Raw genomic sequence first — 15,598 nt, 5'->3', positions numbered from 1 at the left:
AGAATTGGCCAATCACATACTAAGAAAACTCTGGTGAGATTTTGATTTGGATTGCACTGAATTTATGCATCAATTTGGAGGGAGACGCCATCTTTACAAAATGGAGTCCTCTCATCTATGAACATAGTATATGTCTTTTTTATTTAATTTAGGTATTCATTAATGTTTTTCAATAAAGTTTTATGATTTTCTTTACCAGTCTTGAGTATCTAGATTTATTTCTAAGTATCTTATAGTTTTGTTGCTGCTGTAAATTAAAAAATTTCCTTAAAAAAAGCCAGCAAGGCATTTATTTTTTTGTCATCTAGAGCTGTTCAAAGGTAAGTATACAGGATTGGTTGGGCATATTCAGTTAATGTTGTTGAGGGTCCAGCCTCCTTAGTCTTTTGTATCATTTCCAACCTGTGACTATTACCTGCTTAGCCACAAGATGGCTCCTCCAGTGCCAGGTATGGGGTCCTGATTCCTGGGAAAAGGGGAGGAAGCAGGGAGCAGAAAGTAGGGAAACCAACCAATTCTTTCTGTCCCCAGTGAATTATCTCGACTTCTCATTGGCCGAGAGTGTGGGTCATTGCAATCCTCAGTTGCAAGGAAGGCTGGTAGTAGCGACTTAAAAACAAAACAAAACTGGATTTCTGTTAGTAAGGAAGAGAGAATGACAATTGGATTGACCGTGAGTGGCCTCTTTGTCTCTGGCAATGCTCTTGAATACAGCCATACTAATTTGGTTATTATATCTTTTTTCCCCATCCTTTTACTATCTTTCTGTATCTTTGCTTTAGTTGTGTTTTGTGTAACTAGCATATGGATGAGTTTTATAAAAATATAGTCTATCTTTCTGGTTCAAATGGACTATTTTATCCATTTATATTTATTGCAGTTACTCGTAAATTTATAATCATCATCTTTTTTTTGCTTTCTATTTATTTGTCTCACTTTAAAAAAATATAGTCATGCAGATCATTTAAGGGCTTAGTTGAAGGTAAATTTCTCCAGCAGAATTTGCATTTGTTTCTGACAGGTGTCAGGGGTCACTACCATCTTGAGAACCTTTAAATTATTTTCTCAGAGTTTGGGGGTTTATCCAAGGAGTGGGAATTCCATCCATAAGTCCATGTTAGGGCCGGCTTGTATTCATGAATCTTCATCTGACTCCTTTCACCAAGAGTTTACTTGTCATCTCCCTCGATGGAGTGGATTTTTTCCCAGTTGTTCTCGGAAAGTGAAGATTTATACTGGGTCCTTCACTGTAACTCTCCAGCTTAAGTGGCTCTAGGCTTCATTTACTATCTTTCACATAGTTATTAAGTGCAGCTTTGGGTTGCAAGAGGTTGGCAGATGCCCTAGGGCAGTGTGCAAGAAAGAGTTAAAACAGACGGTTACCCTTTACAAGGTTTTGCTACCCTTGGCGGTCTTCTAGGAATTGGGCTTCTGGAATGTTCCTTGGCTGATAAGGTGTTTTTGTGTGCCTGCATACTAAATTCCAGTCTATCAGCTTGCCTAGACTATATAATGTGATTTCAGGTGGACACCTGCTTTTCCTCTGGGAGTCTGGAATTGCAGGAGCTGTGCAGGTGGAGGGAGTGCCTATGTGGCCAGCTCTTAATAAAAACTCTGGTCTTTGAGTCTTAGGTGGGTTTCTCTGGGCAGAAACACTGCTGTGTTACTGTGTGGCCTCTCACTGTGGGAAGATATAGGAAGCCTGTGCTGGATTCTTCCAGAGTCCACCTAATGTGTTCTTTCCCCACCTTGTGTATCCTTTTACTATAATATAACTTAGCCATGAACACAACTACATGCTGAGCCCTGTGGGTCCTTCAAGTGGAACACTGAGTATGTGGGTGGTTGTGGGACTGACACAGGCAGATACTGGCTTCACTCTCTGAATTCTTGCCCCTACTTCTACTATAGGCTTTGATGGCCTCCATCTTTTTCTTGGTTCATAGTCATGAATTTAAAAATACATGATTCATGTTTTATCAAGCAGTTTTAGGATTTTTTATGGGACAATTTGTAAGGGTTTCTATTTTGCCATATTGTTGGATGTCCTTTCTATATTGTTGGATGTCCTATCAGTGTTATGTTGTCTACTTAATTTTTTCAAACAGTCACAATAAAAAAAAATCTAATTCTTAAATTGCCAAGCATTCATCTTCTTAAATGTTAGTGGTAGGGAGTGGGCTCAGAGTCTCAGCCCCGTTCATCCTTTATTCCTAGGCCTTTGAACCTACAGCCACAGGATCAGCCTCAAAGAGGTTCTAGCTCCAGGACCAGCAACTCTAGCCTGAGGCAGGAGGTTGGGGAGCTGTGGGAGGTTTGCCATTGGCTCCTTCTCCACTTCCTCCTCCAGCCAAGAGAAATTCCCTGGAATAACTAAGCGAGAACCTGGGAACAATAACATGAGAGTTTATTATCACATGACTACTCAGGAGGGGACATGAAGCGGAGCAGGATGGGGAAGGGTTGTAAGGAATGGGCAAGTGCTGCTGGAGCAGGGCTGTGGCCATGGTCATGGGGGCAGGAAAACTGGGGCTGTTGAAGGGTCTCTTTTCCTCAGTCTGGGTCTTCTTCCAGCAGTCAGATGCAGGGACGCCTGGTGCAGAAGCACCAGGCACTAATAATCAGGAGAGGCATGGCTAGATTCCACTCACTTCCAACATCTCCTTCTTGTCTCTTTTCTAAGGGAAGAGGAAAGGCAAGACAATCGTGAGTGGGAGAGAAAGGGCGGAGTCTCTCCTCCAGGGCAGCTTAGCTCTGGAGCTACCAGAATCAGCAGCATGGTACCTGATGCAAAGGCATAGCATGGATATGGACTTCCCTGGATTCCTGGGCTCTTTGACTTGGGGGCCACTTGGTTGGGGATGGGGGCTTTCTGGGCTGGGCCACCACTGGGTAGAAAGACAGGCATGATAATAGGTGGGACTTGGGTCATGGGCCCCTTTCTCCTCCCCAAACTGTACACTGTCCATTCCTGTCTCCTTTGAGCAGTTCCACTGCCCCAAACACACAGGCACACACTTTAGGGACTCACCCCTTTGGTTGGGAACATTCTCCAGCAGTACAGCCACAGAGGGGCCAGGGATGCCAGAAGCAGCAGAATCCAGACACCCAAGAGCATGGCCTGGAGGGTACTGAACAAGGCCTGGGGACAGAGGGCCAAGGCCATAAGCACCAGGATGACAGCTGCCTTCCTGCTCTGTCCCCATGCTCCTTATTGACCTGGGAAAATCTCTACCCCTTTATCTCCAAGTTCGTGGCTTCTGGAGGGGAAGTCAATGCATTCAGTGTGCAGAATGCAGCTGGAAACTCCTCACATTGGGCCTGTGTCCTCATTTGTACAGTGACAGGTTTGGGCTATGATTTGATTCCCTGATAACCTCCAAGACTTCAGAGGATCAAGGGAAAACATGCATTTAACACCTTTGCAGTACTCTGCACACTTGCTATATTGGTTCATTTCTTATTATTTTAATGCTTCTATTTCCCACTAGTCTGTAACACCCTACAGGAGCCATTTCTATTTTGTCTGATGCTTTGTCTTTGGTGACAATACTCAAGCTTGGTGCAGAATAGGTAACACCTATTTCTGGTGGAGAACCTGACTGTTGCCCCCGGCCTGGCCTGGCCATCCCTGCCTCACCTGCTGCTGCCCCTTCTCCTTGGCCACCTACCTTCAGCATGTCCATGAAGGAGGTACACAGGTGTAGCCTTCTGACTTCTTCTGGACTATGAGTGGGGGCTGCGGTGTACCAGTCACTTGAGCTGGAGACGCGGCAGGCACTGTTGTAATAATAGTAGCCGTGTTGGAAATCTTCATTCCAAAGTTTGAGGGCAGCGATGGCTGTGGAGAAAGCTGCCAGCGCCAGCAGAGTCCTCAGCAGGGCCTGGGGAGGGAGGAGGCAGAGAGAAATCTTCGTGTTTCAGTCTCTCTCAGAGTCCAGTCGGGGGAAAAAAGGGCAAGGCCCAGAGAAGCCTGCAACAGGGCAGGAGATTGGGGTGACCTCCAGCCTGAACCTGGTCCCCTCCCATGCCCTTCCCTGAACTTACCCAGTATGTACCACCCCGTTTCTCGTAAATGAAGGCAGCAGCTCCAGCCAGCACAGCCTGGGGAGAGATTGAGCCAGAAGCAGGCTTAGCACAGGAAATGCAAGTCCTCTCCCACGAGAGAGCCTCCATGCAGGCCCTTCCCTGGCACACAGCTTGGGCCGGAGGTTTCATGCTAAGCTTTATTATCCATGGTAAGATAAGTGCTGAGAGGGTGGAGCCTGGATCCAACTCCTGAGGCTGCAAAAGGCCCTGCTTTAGTGACACCTAAGAGCTTGTGGTCAAGCCAGGTGTGAGCCCCTCTTCCCTTCTAAACCTTCCTTTTTAAACAACACCAAGTGCTTTATGAAAATTCCAGGGATGGTGGGATCTTGTGGATAAAAGTCATGGGGTGCTGGAGAAGATCTCGACGAAGGGTGAGTCTATACAGAGTGGGCACTGTTAGGTCTAGAAGCCTGTCCTAACAGTGCCCAATAATCCACTCAGCTGGGCTTGAAGAACAGGAAATCTAGTATATCCCAGTGGACAGGTGGACCTGAATCCTGTTTGGCTAATTCTGTAACTAAGCTGGGTATTTTGCCACGGGCTGGCTGAAGGTAATTACTCTCGGCTTCTGTCAGTAAATATGAGTGTTTTAGTGTTATTCTGAGGGTGTAGGTACCATGACCAGCCTACCCAGCTCCGGTGCAAACTGCACACACCCATCTATTGACAACAATTCCTGGGTTCCCATTGTGTGCAGGGCCTGTGGAGGACAATGGGAATAACCAGGGGGAGATGCTTCCTGGGGGATCACATACTATCTGGAACGCTCTGCCTCCCCCATCTCAGTGCAAGTATCTGGAGATGAGCAGGTCCTTAGATCCTTAGTTGACATTAACTGTTGAAGGCAGGGAGAGGCGGCCAGCCTGGTGGGAGCAGCACTGGGCAGGGTATGGGAGAGCAGATAGTGTGACTAGGACATGCCACCACTGCCCTCAGCTGTTTGCTCATCTGAACAGGCAGGGAATGGGCCTAGATAATCAGATATCTCCGACTGCCAGCATTCTGTGGCACCATGTTGAAGGATGGCAATCAGGAGAGCAATGCCCCACCCCTCTCACAGGCAGTCAAGCACTGTCCTGCTCTCCTCACCACGGCCCCTGTCCAGATGGCAGCTCCTGAGGTGACCAGGAGGGTGTAGTTGGGGATGTAGAAAAATCCTCCCAGGACTGCACTCAAGATCCCCAGCACGATCTGCATCACCTGAAAGACAAAGGACCCAAGATCCCGGCTCCTAGGTGGACCTGCCACTGCAGGGATTAACCGCTAAAACCCCAAAAAGAGAGGGAGAGGTACACAGAGAGAGAGACAGAAAAGAAGAGAAGAGGAGAAGAGAAGAGAGAAGAGAAGAGAAAGGAGAAGGAAGAGGAGGAGGAGAAGAAAGAAGAAGAGGGAGGAGGAGGAGAAAAGAGAAGGGAAAGGAAGGAGAGGAGAGCCGGCCCATCCTGAGTTTGGCCCAGAGGAAAGGATGGACTCAGGGCTCCACTGACTGGGACTCTGCGTGGTCAGTGGCTCCTCCACACCCCTTCAGCCCAGAGCCTCCCCTCCCCAGGCTCTTACTGAGAAGGCCAGAGAATCACATCTCTAAGAAGACATAACTGGCTCGGTGTCCTGTTCAGAGGGAGGCTGGCAGAGAGTGCTGCTGCGGCCAGAGGTGGGGAGTCCCTCCCGCTGCCCCACGAGGCAGGCCGTCACACTCACCCACGAGGCCACCAGCAGCCGGCTGCTGCCCCTGGCCTGAGTGGCCCGGGGCCGCAGCGCAGAGCAGCAAGTCAGCAGGAGCTTGGCCAGGGCAGACTCCTGGTGGATATGCACATCGATGTGGGTGGGCTGTGGGGCCTCCGGGGCCATCTCATCACTGTCGGCTGTTCCCATTGTCAGGGACACAGTCTATGAGGAAGGGAGCACCAGAGAGGAAGCGCTGTCAGAAGATTTTCGCAGATTTCATTGGAGTTGGGGAGGTCAGGGGCCAGTGGTGGCTCAAAGTCACCCAATGAATGGCTGTCCTGGTCACAGGGCCGCACCCCTGGCCCCCTCACGAGGGGAATGTGTGTAGCAGAGGGGGCTGCTGACCATGCTGGAGCTGCGGCGACTACTGAGCCTGCGGGAACCTCCCTTTTCGCCCAAGATCTGCTCTGTCCCCCTCATCCTCCTCTCAGGGCCCTGGCGTCTGGGTCAAGCAGCGCCCCACACCTCGACCCCTCACCCCCTCCACCCGGGCTCTTCCTGCGGCCTCCCCTCCACAGTCAGCAGGCTCTGGGACAGGACCGAGTCCTTGGCTGCCTGTGGAGCTCCTGTGGCAGCAGCTGCGCCCTGGCTGGGCTCCGGATTCCCACCGCCGACCTCCCGCCCCACCGACTGCTGCTCACGCCCGACGGGTTCACGCCGCCCCTGCCCCGTGAAGGACCGCGCTGCGGTGCGGAGGGAGGTCAAAAGCCGGGGCCGCACCTGGCTTCCTCCGCAGTCCCATTCCTGCAGTCTCATCCCTGGGTGGGGGTCCCTCCTACGCTCCTCCAACTGTGCGGAGGCAGCTCGGGGCGCGTGCGGAAGGAGGCCCGGGGGCCGCCGGGAGCGGGGCGCCGCCTCACCTGCGCTCCTCGGGACCTGCGAGCGGGCGGCGGGAGGGCTGGGGCGCCGGCTGGAGAAGTGGGTTGAGAGCTGGAGGCGGAGGCGGGGAGGGGAGGCGGGGGTGGGGCTGAACTTCAGCCCCTCGGGTTCACGGCAGGCTGCAGGGCCTGGGGTCCCTCTGGGGTTCTCCCGCTGCGCGAGGGTCACTGGGCTCTGGGGAGCTGGGAGGGTGCGCGGGCGGACGGCCCTGGGAAAGCCCGTGGGGTCGTTCTCGCCCCCAGCCCCGCCCGGCCAGGCCCGGGTGCAAGTCTGCGCGAGTGGGAGCGCAGGGGGGCGCGCGGGGGCTCGGCCTTCTCCCGCCTGGTCCCCTCCTCCGGGAGGAATCCCCTGCCGGGTCCCCGGGCCGCAGCTGGTTTCGGGAAACCGCGCGGCCTGGGCGGGGCCGCAGTCCCCACCGGTGCATCTGCCGTCTCCGCCCTCCCGTCGCTCCCCTGCTCGGGGTCAGCTCCTGTCCGCTCTGCTCGGCTGCCGGCTCCCGGAGGACGGCAGGTGAGGCAGGGCCTCCGCGGCCCGGGAGACCCTCTTGCCGCAGGACCCTCTGTCATGAGGAGTCCCCAGGGCCATGCCCCGCCCCCCCGCCCCGTCCTGTCCACAGGACGTCTTTCTTCCTCCATCCTGGTTTCCAGGAGGACTCGCGTAGGAGGGAGGGACAGCTAGGTGCAGGTGTTTCTCCCCAGAAAAACGGCTGGAGAGCGGGAAGAGAGGCCTGGGCCTGGCGCGTCCCGTCCACCTTCCGCCGCCTGCACGCCTGGACCCTGGCTGGAGCCCTATGGTGGGGTGGCTCCTGGGACGCGGCCAGGGCGCGGCGGGGCTGCCTGACGCTTTCCCCAGCCCCGGGGCACGGGAGGAGCTGGACAGAGGAAAGTGTTCGGGGCAGCCGGGAAGAGCCCACCACCTACCAGGTGTCGGGCGGCCCACAGGGGAATCTCCGTGGTGCCGGCCTGGTTCAGATCCGACTCTTCAGGCGGCGGCGAGGCAGATCTAGGGGTTGGCGTGGGGCGGGGGAAGCGGTGGTCCTGGGGGCTCGGAGGTAGCTGGAACCTGAGGTGCCTTCAGGGCGAGGCCTGGGCCCTCAAGGGAAGGTCTGGCTGGAATCTGGGGCTGGGCTTCCTTTTGTGGGAAGCAGTCCGAAGCTCTTTTGTGCACGTGCGGAATTGTCTAACTCTTGTCCTTTCTAACCCCAAGGAGGCCAGGTGGGTGAAAGAGTGAAACTGCTTTGAAAAGTAGGTAGCGTACGAATGGGAGATGTTATTAGAATTGTTAATAATGTTTGATTTAAACTGTGATACTTAGCCAGGATGTCCATTAGAATTGCCTATGCAGGATTTATTTTAGAGCCAGGCAAGTTGATTCTAAAGTGCACGTGAAGAAGTAATCTAGCAAAAATGGCCATGACAATTCTGAAAGAAAAACCACACGAGGGGATCATGAAGCAGCCCGATTAGCATTAAGCTCCATGTTAAAATTGTGGTAATGATGCCTAGCCCATGAGACATGCCAATGGGCAGGATATAAGGACTAGAATAGGCCTACATTGTAGGGGAACTTCATTTCTGCTCAGGAGAGAATTTTAAATCACTGAGAAAAAGAGGATGTATTTTCCACAAATGGAACGTATCTTTCAGAAGTTAAACATCTGAATGACAGTAACAGAACTTGGATCCATGTCTCCCAACGGCCAAGGTTGGTCACCCAGCTCCCAAATTCCAGATGGTCAACATTTAAAAGTGAAAACTGAAAGCATAAAGGCACTTAGAAGAAAATATGGAAGATTATTTTATAATCTTATAATCTTGAAACGGGGAAGTCCTTTAAAAGTATAAGAGCTAGACACCATAAATAGAATGAAATAGAATATGCATTGTATGAAAATACAAGCAAGGTCAAAAAATAAACTACAAATTGTAAAGAAACATTTGAAACGCATATCACAAATGGTAATTTTGTGAATAGATAAAGAACTTCCATAGAAAAAAGCAAAACAAAACAAAATGAAACAAGGATATGGGATGTGAACGGAGAGCTCACAAAAGAAGAAATAAAAATGGCCCTTAACATATGAAAAGACAATCAACCTCACTCATAATAAGAGAACTATGGGCCAGGCGTGGTGGCTCATACCTGTAATTGCAGCACTTTGGGAGGCTGAGGTGGGAGGATTGCTTGAGTCCGGGAGTTTGAGACCACCCTGGGCGACAAAGCAACGCCCCATCTCTCTCTCTAAAAAAAGAGAATCTGCCGGGCGCGGTGGCTCACACCTGTGATCCCAGCACTTTGGGAGGCTGAGGCGGGAGGATCATGAGGTCAGGAGATCGAGACCATCCTGGCTAACACGGTGAAACCCCATCTCTACTAAAAATACAAAAAATTAACTGGGCTTGATGGCGGGCCCCTGTAAGTCCCAGTTACTCAGGAGGTTGAGGCAGGAGAATGGCGTGAACCTGGGTGGAGCTGGCAGTGAGCCGAGATCATGCCACTCACTGCACTCTAGCCTGGGCGACAGAGCGAGACTCCGTCTCAATAAATAAATAAATAATAAAATAAGTAAATAAATAAAAGAGAACCATGGATTAAAAGTATATGGAAATCGTTACAGAAAGCAGGTCAGTGGTTGCTCATGGCCAGTGGTTGGGGGTATTTCCTGGGGAGGGGCTTTAGGGAATGTATTGCTGTGTAGGAATGTCCTATATCTTGATTGTAGCTGTAATCACACAAATGTATAAATTTGTCAAAACTCGTTGAGATATACATTTAAAATGGAACATTTTATTACATAAAATTGATTAAAATCCATGCATTTTTCCCCATATAAAAGGAAAAAGATAAAAGAGTTTGCCTCCTGCATGTGAATTGCTACCACCTCCATGGAGGATAACTGACAATATCTACTAAAATTGCAAATGCACATTCCTGTTGCCCTGCCAATTCCACATTGTCTGTAATGGAAAAGGATTGGAAATAACCTAAATGTCTGCCAATAGGGAACCACTTAAATAAATTATGAGGAATTCATACTCTCAAAATATATGCAGTTACACAAATGAGTGAAGAAGCTTTTGTGAAAGTTGTCAGAATCGTAATTGAGTCACTTGAGTTAAAAAAAAATCTGAAAATGGAAAGCCCACAAGGCAGGATTCTCATGCGTAAATAACCTGGTAACAAAAATCATCACAAAGGACTCTGTAAAATGACAACCTTACACAAACAATACTTCCGTGAGGACATCTGCCAGCAACTGCCTGTCTAACCCTGGACTGGTGTCACCCTTGTTATTGATCCTTGTAGCCAAGGATGATCATCTCAAAGAGATTATGTAAGTCTCCCCATTTTTTCCTTTAAAAACTTTTGTCTTCCTTTACCTCCCTGAATGTGCACATGATTTACTATGGTAAGCATATTCTCATTGCAATGCCCTATTCCAGAATAAATCTCATTTTCTTTTGGAGAGCCTCTCTCTGTTATTTAGGTTGACACATTTTATGGACTCATGTAGGATTATTCTAAAAACATATGATCATGTGATCACAGCATCATGCAAATCAGTGTGTATAGTATGCTGCTATTTGTGGGAAAAGGGGGGAGAAATACTTTTTCACACTTTTGTATGCAAAAATGTCATGGTAGGTTTTATAAGAAACTAATAATATTACTTTCCATCTGCAAGGCAAATAGGTGATTGAGGGAAAAAGATGAGAGATAAGGTTTTAAAGGTATATAAACCCTTTTGTAGCTCTTAACTTTTTTATGTGTAAAATCACTAAGGTCACAGTGACATTGATCTCTGCACTGGGAAGACCCTTTGGATCTTGACAAAGACACTGTTTGTTTGTTTGTTTGTTTTTGTTTTTTTTGAGATGGAGTCTCACTCTGTCACCCAGGCTGGAGTGCAGTGGCAAGATCTCAGCTCACTGCAACCTCAGCCTCCCGGGTTGAAGTGATTCTCCTGCCTCAGCCTCCTGAGTAGCTGGGACTACAGGCGCGCACCACCGTGCGAATTTTTGTATTTTTAGTAGAGAAGGGGTTTTGCCACATTGGCCAGGCTGGTCTTGAACTCCTGACCTCAGGTAATCCACCTGCCTCAGCCTCCCAAAGCGCTGGGATTACAGGCGTGAGCCATTGTGCCCAACTGGGATCTTGACAAAGACACTATTTCTCTCCTTTCACCTGTGCTGTGTATTTTTCCCTCACCTAGTTCCCAGACCTCACTTCTATATGTCTTCTCCCTGGCAGGCAGGATGACCCAAAACACGGTGATTGTGAATGAAGTTGCTATGGCCTCTAGGTCATCCCAGCCCACCCACATCAACGTCCACATCCACCAGGAGTCAGCTTTGACACAACTGCTGAAAGCTGGAGGTTCTCTGAAGAAGTTTCTTTTTCACCCTGGGGACACTGTGCCTTCCACAGCCAGGATTGGTTATGAGCAGCTGGCTCTAGGGGTAAGACTGGGCTGGTGCGGGGTTGGGGGGCACATTAACGAGGTGATGAGGTCAATTAAAATATAGAGCCAAATCTTCAAAATTAAAACGTTTTATTTGGGAGGAGAGAATTGCATTTTGGGGCATACACACAGACCAGGTGGTCTCCAGTACATCTTTAGAACAAAGAGAAGGTTAGAGGCTTATAAAAAGGAGAAATGTTACATATTGCCCTTCATGAAAGCTCATAGGTTTTGGGGAGCTGGCGAGCTCTGATGGGTGAGCGATGGTGTGGGTAAAACTAATCCTAGAGTTGTAGCAAGGTCAGAAGCTGTAGATAAAGCTGGTTTCAGGTTGCAGCAGGCAGCTTCAGCAGCCTGATTTGTAGAGAATTACATTTTGGGAGCAACATTTTGTGCCCCGAGTGCTTTTTGCCCCTGGCCTCTCGACTCTGTTTTAGTTGAGTGTGACAAGAATGACCCCATTTGTAGGCTCAGCTTTCACAATGGAAACTCTCCTTCTTCAATAGGATGCAAAAGAGGAAAATGGGTTGAATTCCCATGAGAGGGACATGAGAAATCACTATTTATATCTCATCCTGTGTAGGAAAAAGTTGTAAGTATCCCCACAGAAATTTGGATGAAAAGGAAGAATCAACCTCCTCTTTGGTGCAGAGGAGTCAGTCCCAGCCAGAGGTAGGGCAACAGGAAGAAGAGTCTAGAGGCTGTTAATTCAGTTTCATTGATCCCACATGGACTGAAAGCCTACAGGTGCAAGGCAATGTGTTCAGCACTGCAGGCCAAGCTACAGAGAGAATCCCTGGGCTATATCTAAAAGTACTCAGTGACCATCAGAAGGAACAGCAGCTACACTAATGACTGGAACTAAAGGTAGATCAGGCGAGGGAGAAGCACATCTGACATCCTTGAGGGCAGGAGAACCCTGAATGGAGAAGGAATAGGTATAGACAGAGGTGGAAGATGGACAAAAAAGAATTCCAGGTTAAAGAATGGCAGGAGCAAAGGCAAAGAGGCCAGAAGGCATAGGGCAAGTTCTATAGTGGTTAAGAGTAAAGGGAATGGGCTTCATGAATGGGTGATTTGGGGCCATATTGCTGAGAATCTTGAAAGACCAGGTGAGGAGTCTGTCCTGAATCAGCTTTGACAGTGAGAAGGCTGTCGATGGATTCTAAGCAGGAACCTGCCTCAGAGTCAGGAGGCATCCAGGTGAGAAGGATCGAGGGTCTGCACTTGCATAATCATAGCAGGAATGGTGAGGAGACAAAGGAGTCCCTGTCCTTCGCAGACCTCCATGGCATGGGAGTGAAGGGGTTTGGGGCATAAGGAAAGAGAAGTATCCACAGCATGCAGAGGGTTGAAGTGTGGGCGACCAGGAGATCGGAGCCCTGAAAGTCAGCAGGAGCAGACATTCGGGAGGTGTGTGTGTGTGTGTGTGTGTGTGTGTGTGTGTGTGTGTGTGGTAGTAGGGGATTTGGATGTGACAAATCCGAGATGCCGGTAGGATGTGGAGGTGGTGACAGTTGGGTTTTCCAGGAAGAAGAGGAGTTCTCTTCTGAGTCGGAGTTGGGTGTGTGAACGGCTTATTGGGGTATGACACCTATGAAATGAAAAGAGGGGGAGCAGGATTGGGCAGGAGGAACCATCAGGCTGCAATGCAGACTCTGCCAGGCTAGTGGGGAGCGCCCAGGCAAAGGTTGCCCACTGCAGGAGTTCCACACTGGGTGAAGATGGCCCTTGAGCCACTGTCTTGCTTAATCACTGGCTGGGGGGCCCTCCTCGGTGTGTGTCTTCAGCTTGAAAAATTAGGGTGACCCGGAAGGAGCTGACAACTGCAGGCTGTCAGCAATCAAACAAGCCCTTTCTTGAAGGGGGTCTTAGAGGCACATCTTTGTGTCTGCCACAGAGCCCTCAAGAGTGTGTGTCTGGATCTGAAGAGAAAGGATAGGCCAGAAGCTCAGGTTCAGGCTGGGGGTTTGGATGGGACAATGGGACCTCTGAAGGAGAATGGGGGGAAAAAGTGGGAATCTTCAGGTGGGATGAGAAAGTGTTGAAGTTGGGAAAAATTGATGAAGGATAAATAGCCAAGCCTATGAGAAGGGTGAGGGGAGACCCAGGCCAGTGCTGCTTCATGGATTTTAAGGGGACAGAACCTTCCAGAATCAGAGCTGCAGAGAGGTCAAGGCAGAGGAAAAGGAGAGGAGAGCCACCTAGGTAGGAGCCAGGCAGCTGCTCCCGGGGCAGCCGGGGCACGTGGGCTCACGGGAAGGGGCCTGGTTTCTCATCCTGTCTTGCAGGTGACTCAGATATTGCTGGGGGTTGTGAGTTGTGCTCTTGGAGTGTGTCTCAGCTTGGGGCCCTGGACTGTGCTGAGTGCCTCAGGCTGTGCCTTCTGGGCGGGGTCTGTGGTGAGTAAGGAACAGGCTGTGAGCCTGGAGGGAGGCAAGTGGTGATGGGCAAGAAGGCGCTTATGGATCTCGGTTGGGGCTTTGGGGAAGCAACCAAAGTCTCTGAGGCCAAATAGCCTTTGGCCATGAGGAGGCTGCTCTGGGGTGTAGCTAAAACCCTGTCGCTTCCATTTTTCTCTTGAAGACAGATGGGAGGGGCGGGGCAGGTATAGGTGGAATCCTATCTGTGTGTCAAAGTTCTTTGTCTGTCCCTGGGATCCTGCTTCACATTGGCTACTCTGGGAACTGCTGGTTGGAGGGTGATGATAGACCAATTCAGAAGAGGAAACTAGAGGCCTTTTTCTGGTGTCTCTTTTCAGGTGATCGCAGCAGGAGCTGGGGCCATTGTCCATGAGAAGTACCCGGGCAAACTTGCTGTGAGTCTTGGACACCCTCTCTCCACCTTGTTCACTGACCCCCTCCTGAGTTCTGCTCCATTATCTGTCTTCTGCCCTTTGGTTGTCAATATCTTGGGGTCTTTCTTGGAGGGGAGGAGAGGGTTTCCTGGACAGGGGCTGGGGAAGAGGAGATGGGTTTGAGGTGGGGACCTCATGACTCTTCCACCGATTGAAGGAGCCTGTGTCTTGACCCTCTTTCTCTTCCAGGGCTATGTATCCAGCCTGCTCACCCTGGCAGGCTTTGCTACAGCTATGGCTGCTGTTATCCTCTGCATGAATAGCTTCATCTGGCAAGCTGAACCCTTTTTATACATCGACACTGTGTGTGATCCCTCGGACTCTGTCATCCCTACCACTGAGTACATTTGGAGGCAGCAACGTCAAGAGATGCAATGGCAGAAGGAGGAGTGTAGAGCTTACATGCAGATGCTGAGGGTGAGCAGGAAGAGTCCAGGCTTCGGGGACCCATCACAGCTCTTTGTTCCTAGGGAGCTGGGGGCCCTGGAGGACAGAGACGTAGACTCTTTGAGCTTGGACTTCATGCTGGGTCTTTCACTCAGGAGGTTTTAATGTAAGCTACAGACATTTCTCAGACCCCATGACACAAAGATTCTCTGAATCAAGGAGGATGAGGAACAAAGAGGACACATTTGAGAGAGGAGATAGCGGGCCACCCTTCTGGCTTTTCTGGTGTGTTGGTATCCCAGTTTTCCATTACTTAATTTAAAACCACACCAAAATGTAATGGCTTAAAATTACAACTTATTATTTCTCACAGTGCTGTGAGTTGGCTGGATTCAGATGAGCCATCCTCACTCACGGGTTTTCTCATGCAGTTACAGTCAGATGGGGGTGAAGTTATCCAAGTGCTCGCCGAGGCTGGAGGTCTGAGATGATGCAGTTGCATGGTCCGGAGCTCAGCGGGGGCTGTCAGCAAGAGCCAGTGATGGCTTCTCCACTTGGCTTGGGCTTCTCATAGCACAGAAACTGGATTCCAATGGGGAGTACCCTAGTTGCAAGCATTTCAGGAGACAGAAAGCAGAAGCTGCCAGACCAGCTAAGGGCTTCTCTGTCACTGTATAGTGTCACTTTCACTGGGGCCAAAGCAGTCCTAGGCCCTTCCAGATTCTACGGGTTGAAGGAATAGTCTCCACTTCTTGACAGGGAGTGATAAGGTCACTCTGCAGACAAGCCAGCGGGTTGGAAGCTGTGGCTGGAAACACAGTCAGCTGTGGTGGGAGCTGCAAGCTGGATAGAGTCAGTGCCTGGGTGGGTGGAGAGGGTGGTGATGTGGGCAGCATTGGAGTAGCTGACACCTGACTGTCTTTGTTCTTCCCTTATCTCCAGAAGTTGTTCACAGCAGTCCGTGCCCTGTTCCTGGCTGTCTGTGTCTTGAAGGTCATTGTGTCCTTGGCTTCCTTGGGAGTAGGTCTTCGAAACTTGTGTGGCCAGAGCTCCCAGCCCCTGGTGAGTTGTCGGGGAGGGGCTGCTGGGCAGTGTGAGTCTGGGTGGTGAGTGTGTGGGACAGGTAGGAGTGTGGGGCCAGGGGCATCCGAACCTGAGGCTGGGCCTGGTGCCCCTCAGCTTCTTTCCATATGCAGCTC

The 15,598-nt window shown here is 50.4% G+C and overlaps 2 protein-coding genes across 6 annotated transcripts in view; one reads left to right on the top strand and one right to left on the bottom strand.

The window, feature by feature from the left end:
• Window positions 1–15,598, top strand: part of TMEM176B (transmembrane protein 176B) — a 34,174-nt gene that overhangs the window by 17,946 nt on the left and 630 nt on the right. Inside the window, exons 1-6 of one of the 3 annotated variants that reach the window (XM_003270912.4) lie at window positions 6,975–7,203; window positions 10,945–11,153; window positions 13,447–13,557; window positions 13,917–13,973; window positions 14,202–14,429; window positions 15,342–15,461. In XM_003270912.4, coding sequence (XP_003270960.2) covers window positions 10,950–11,153; window positions 13,447–13,557; window positions 13,917–13,973; window positions 14,202–14,429; window positions 15,342–15,461 — 720 coding nt within the window. In that variant the 5' untranslated portion in view covers window positions 6,975–7,203; window positions 10,945–10,949. Of the gene's footprint in view, window positions 1–6,973; window positions 7,204–10,944; window positions 11,154–13,446; window positions 13,558–13,916; window positions 13,974–14,201; window positions 14,430–15,341; window positions 15,462–15,598 lie in introns of those variants that run through there. The other 2 variants (XM_030826142.1, XM_003270916.4) reach the window with 2 other exon arrangements.
• TMEM176A (transmembrane protein 176A) lies at window positions 2,386–7,093 on the bottom strand. 3 transcript variants are annotated; one of them, XM_012512216.2, is made up of 7 exons: window positions 6,675–6,762; window positions 5,788–5,976; window positions 5,179–5,289; window positions 4,048–4,104; window positions 3,672–3,884; window positions 3,032–3,142; window positions 2,386–2,678 (listed from the first exon to the last, which is right to left on the bottom strand). In XM_012512216.2, exons 2-7 carry the CDS (start codon window positions 5,959–5,961, stop codon window positions 2,637–2,639), a joined length of 708 nt encoding a protein of 235 aa, XP_012367670.1. In that variant the 5' UTR covers window positions 5,962–5,976; window positions 6,675–6,762; the 3' UTR covers window positions 2,386–2,636. The 3 variants fall into 3 exon arrangements, with proteins under 3 accessions (XP_012367670.1, XP_030682004.1, XP_003270959.2); XM_030826144.1 differs by lacking the exon at window positions 6,675–6,762 and adding an exon at window positions 6,423–6,451; XM_003270911.4 differs by having other exon boundaries at window positions 2,387–2,678; window positions 6,535–7,093.

The sequence above is a fragment of the Nomascus leucogenys genome, chromosome 13, assembly GCF_006542625.1.
Source record: "Nomascus leucogenys isolate Asia chromosome 13, Asia_NLE_v1, whole genome shotgun sequence".
Classification (NCBI taxonomy): Eukaryota; Metazoa; Chordata; class Mammalia; order Primates; family Hylobatidae; genus Nomascus; species Nomascus leucogenys.
Note: the sequence above shows the minus strand (reverse complement) of the source record. Positions and strands in the feature narration are given on the sequence as shown.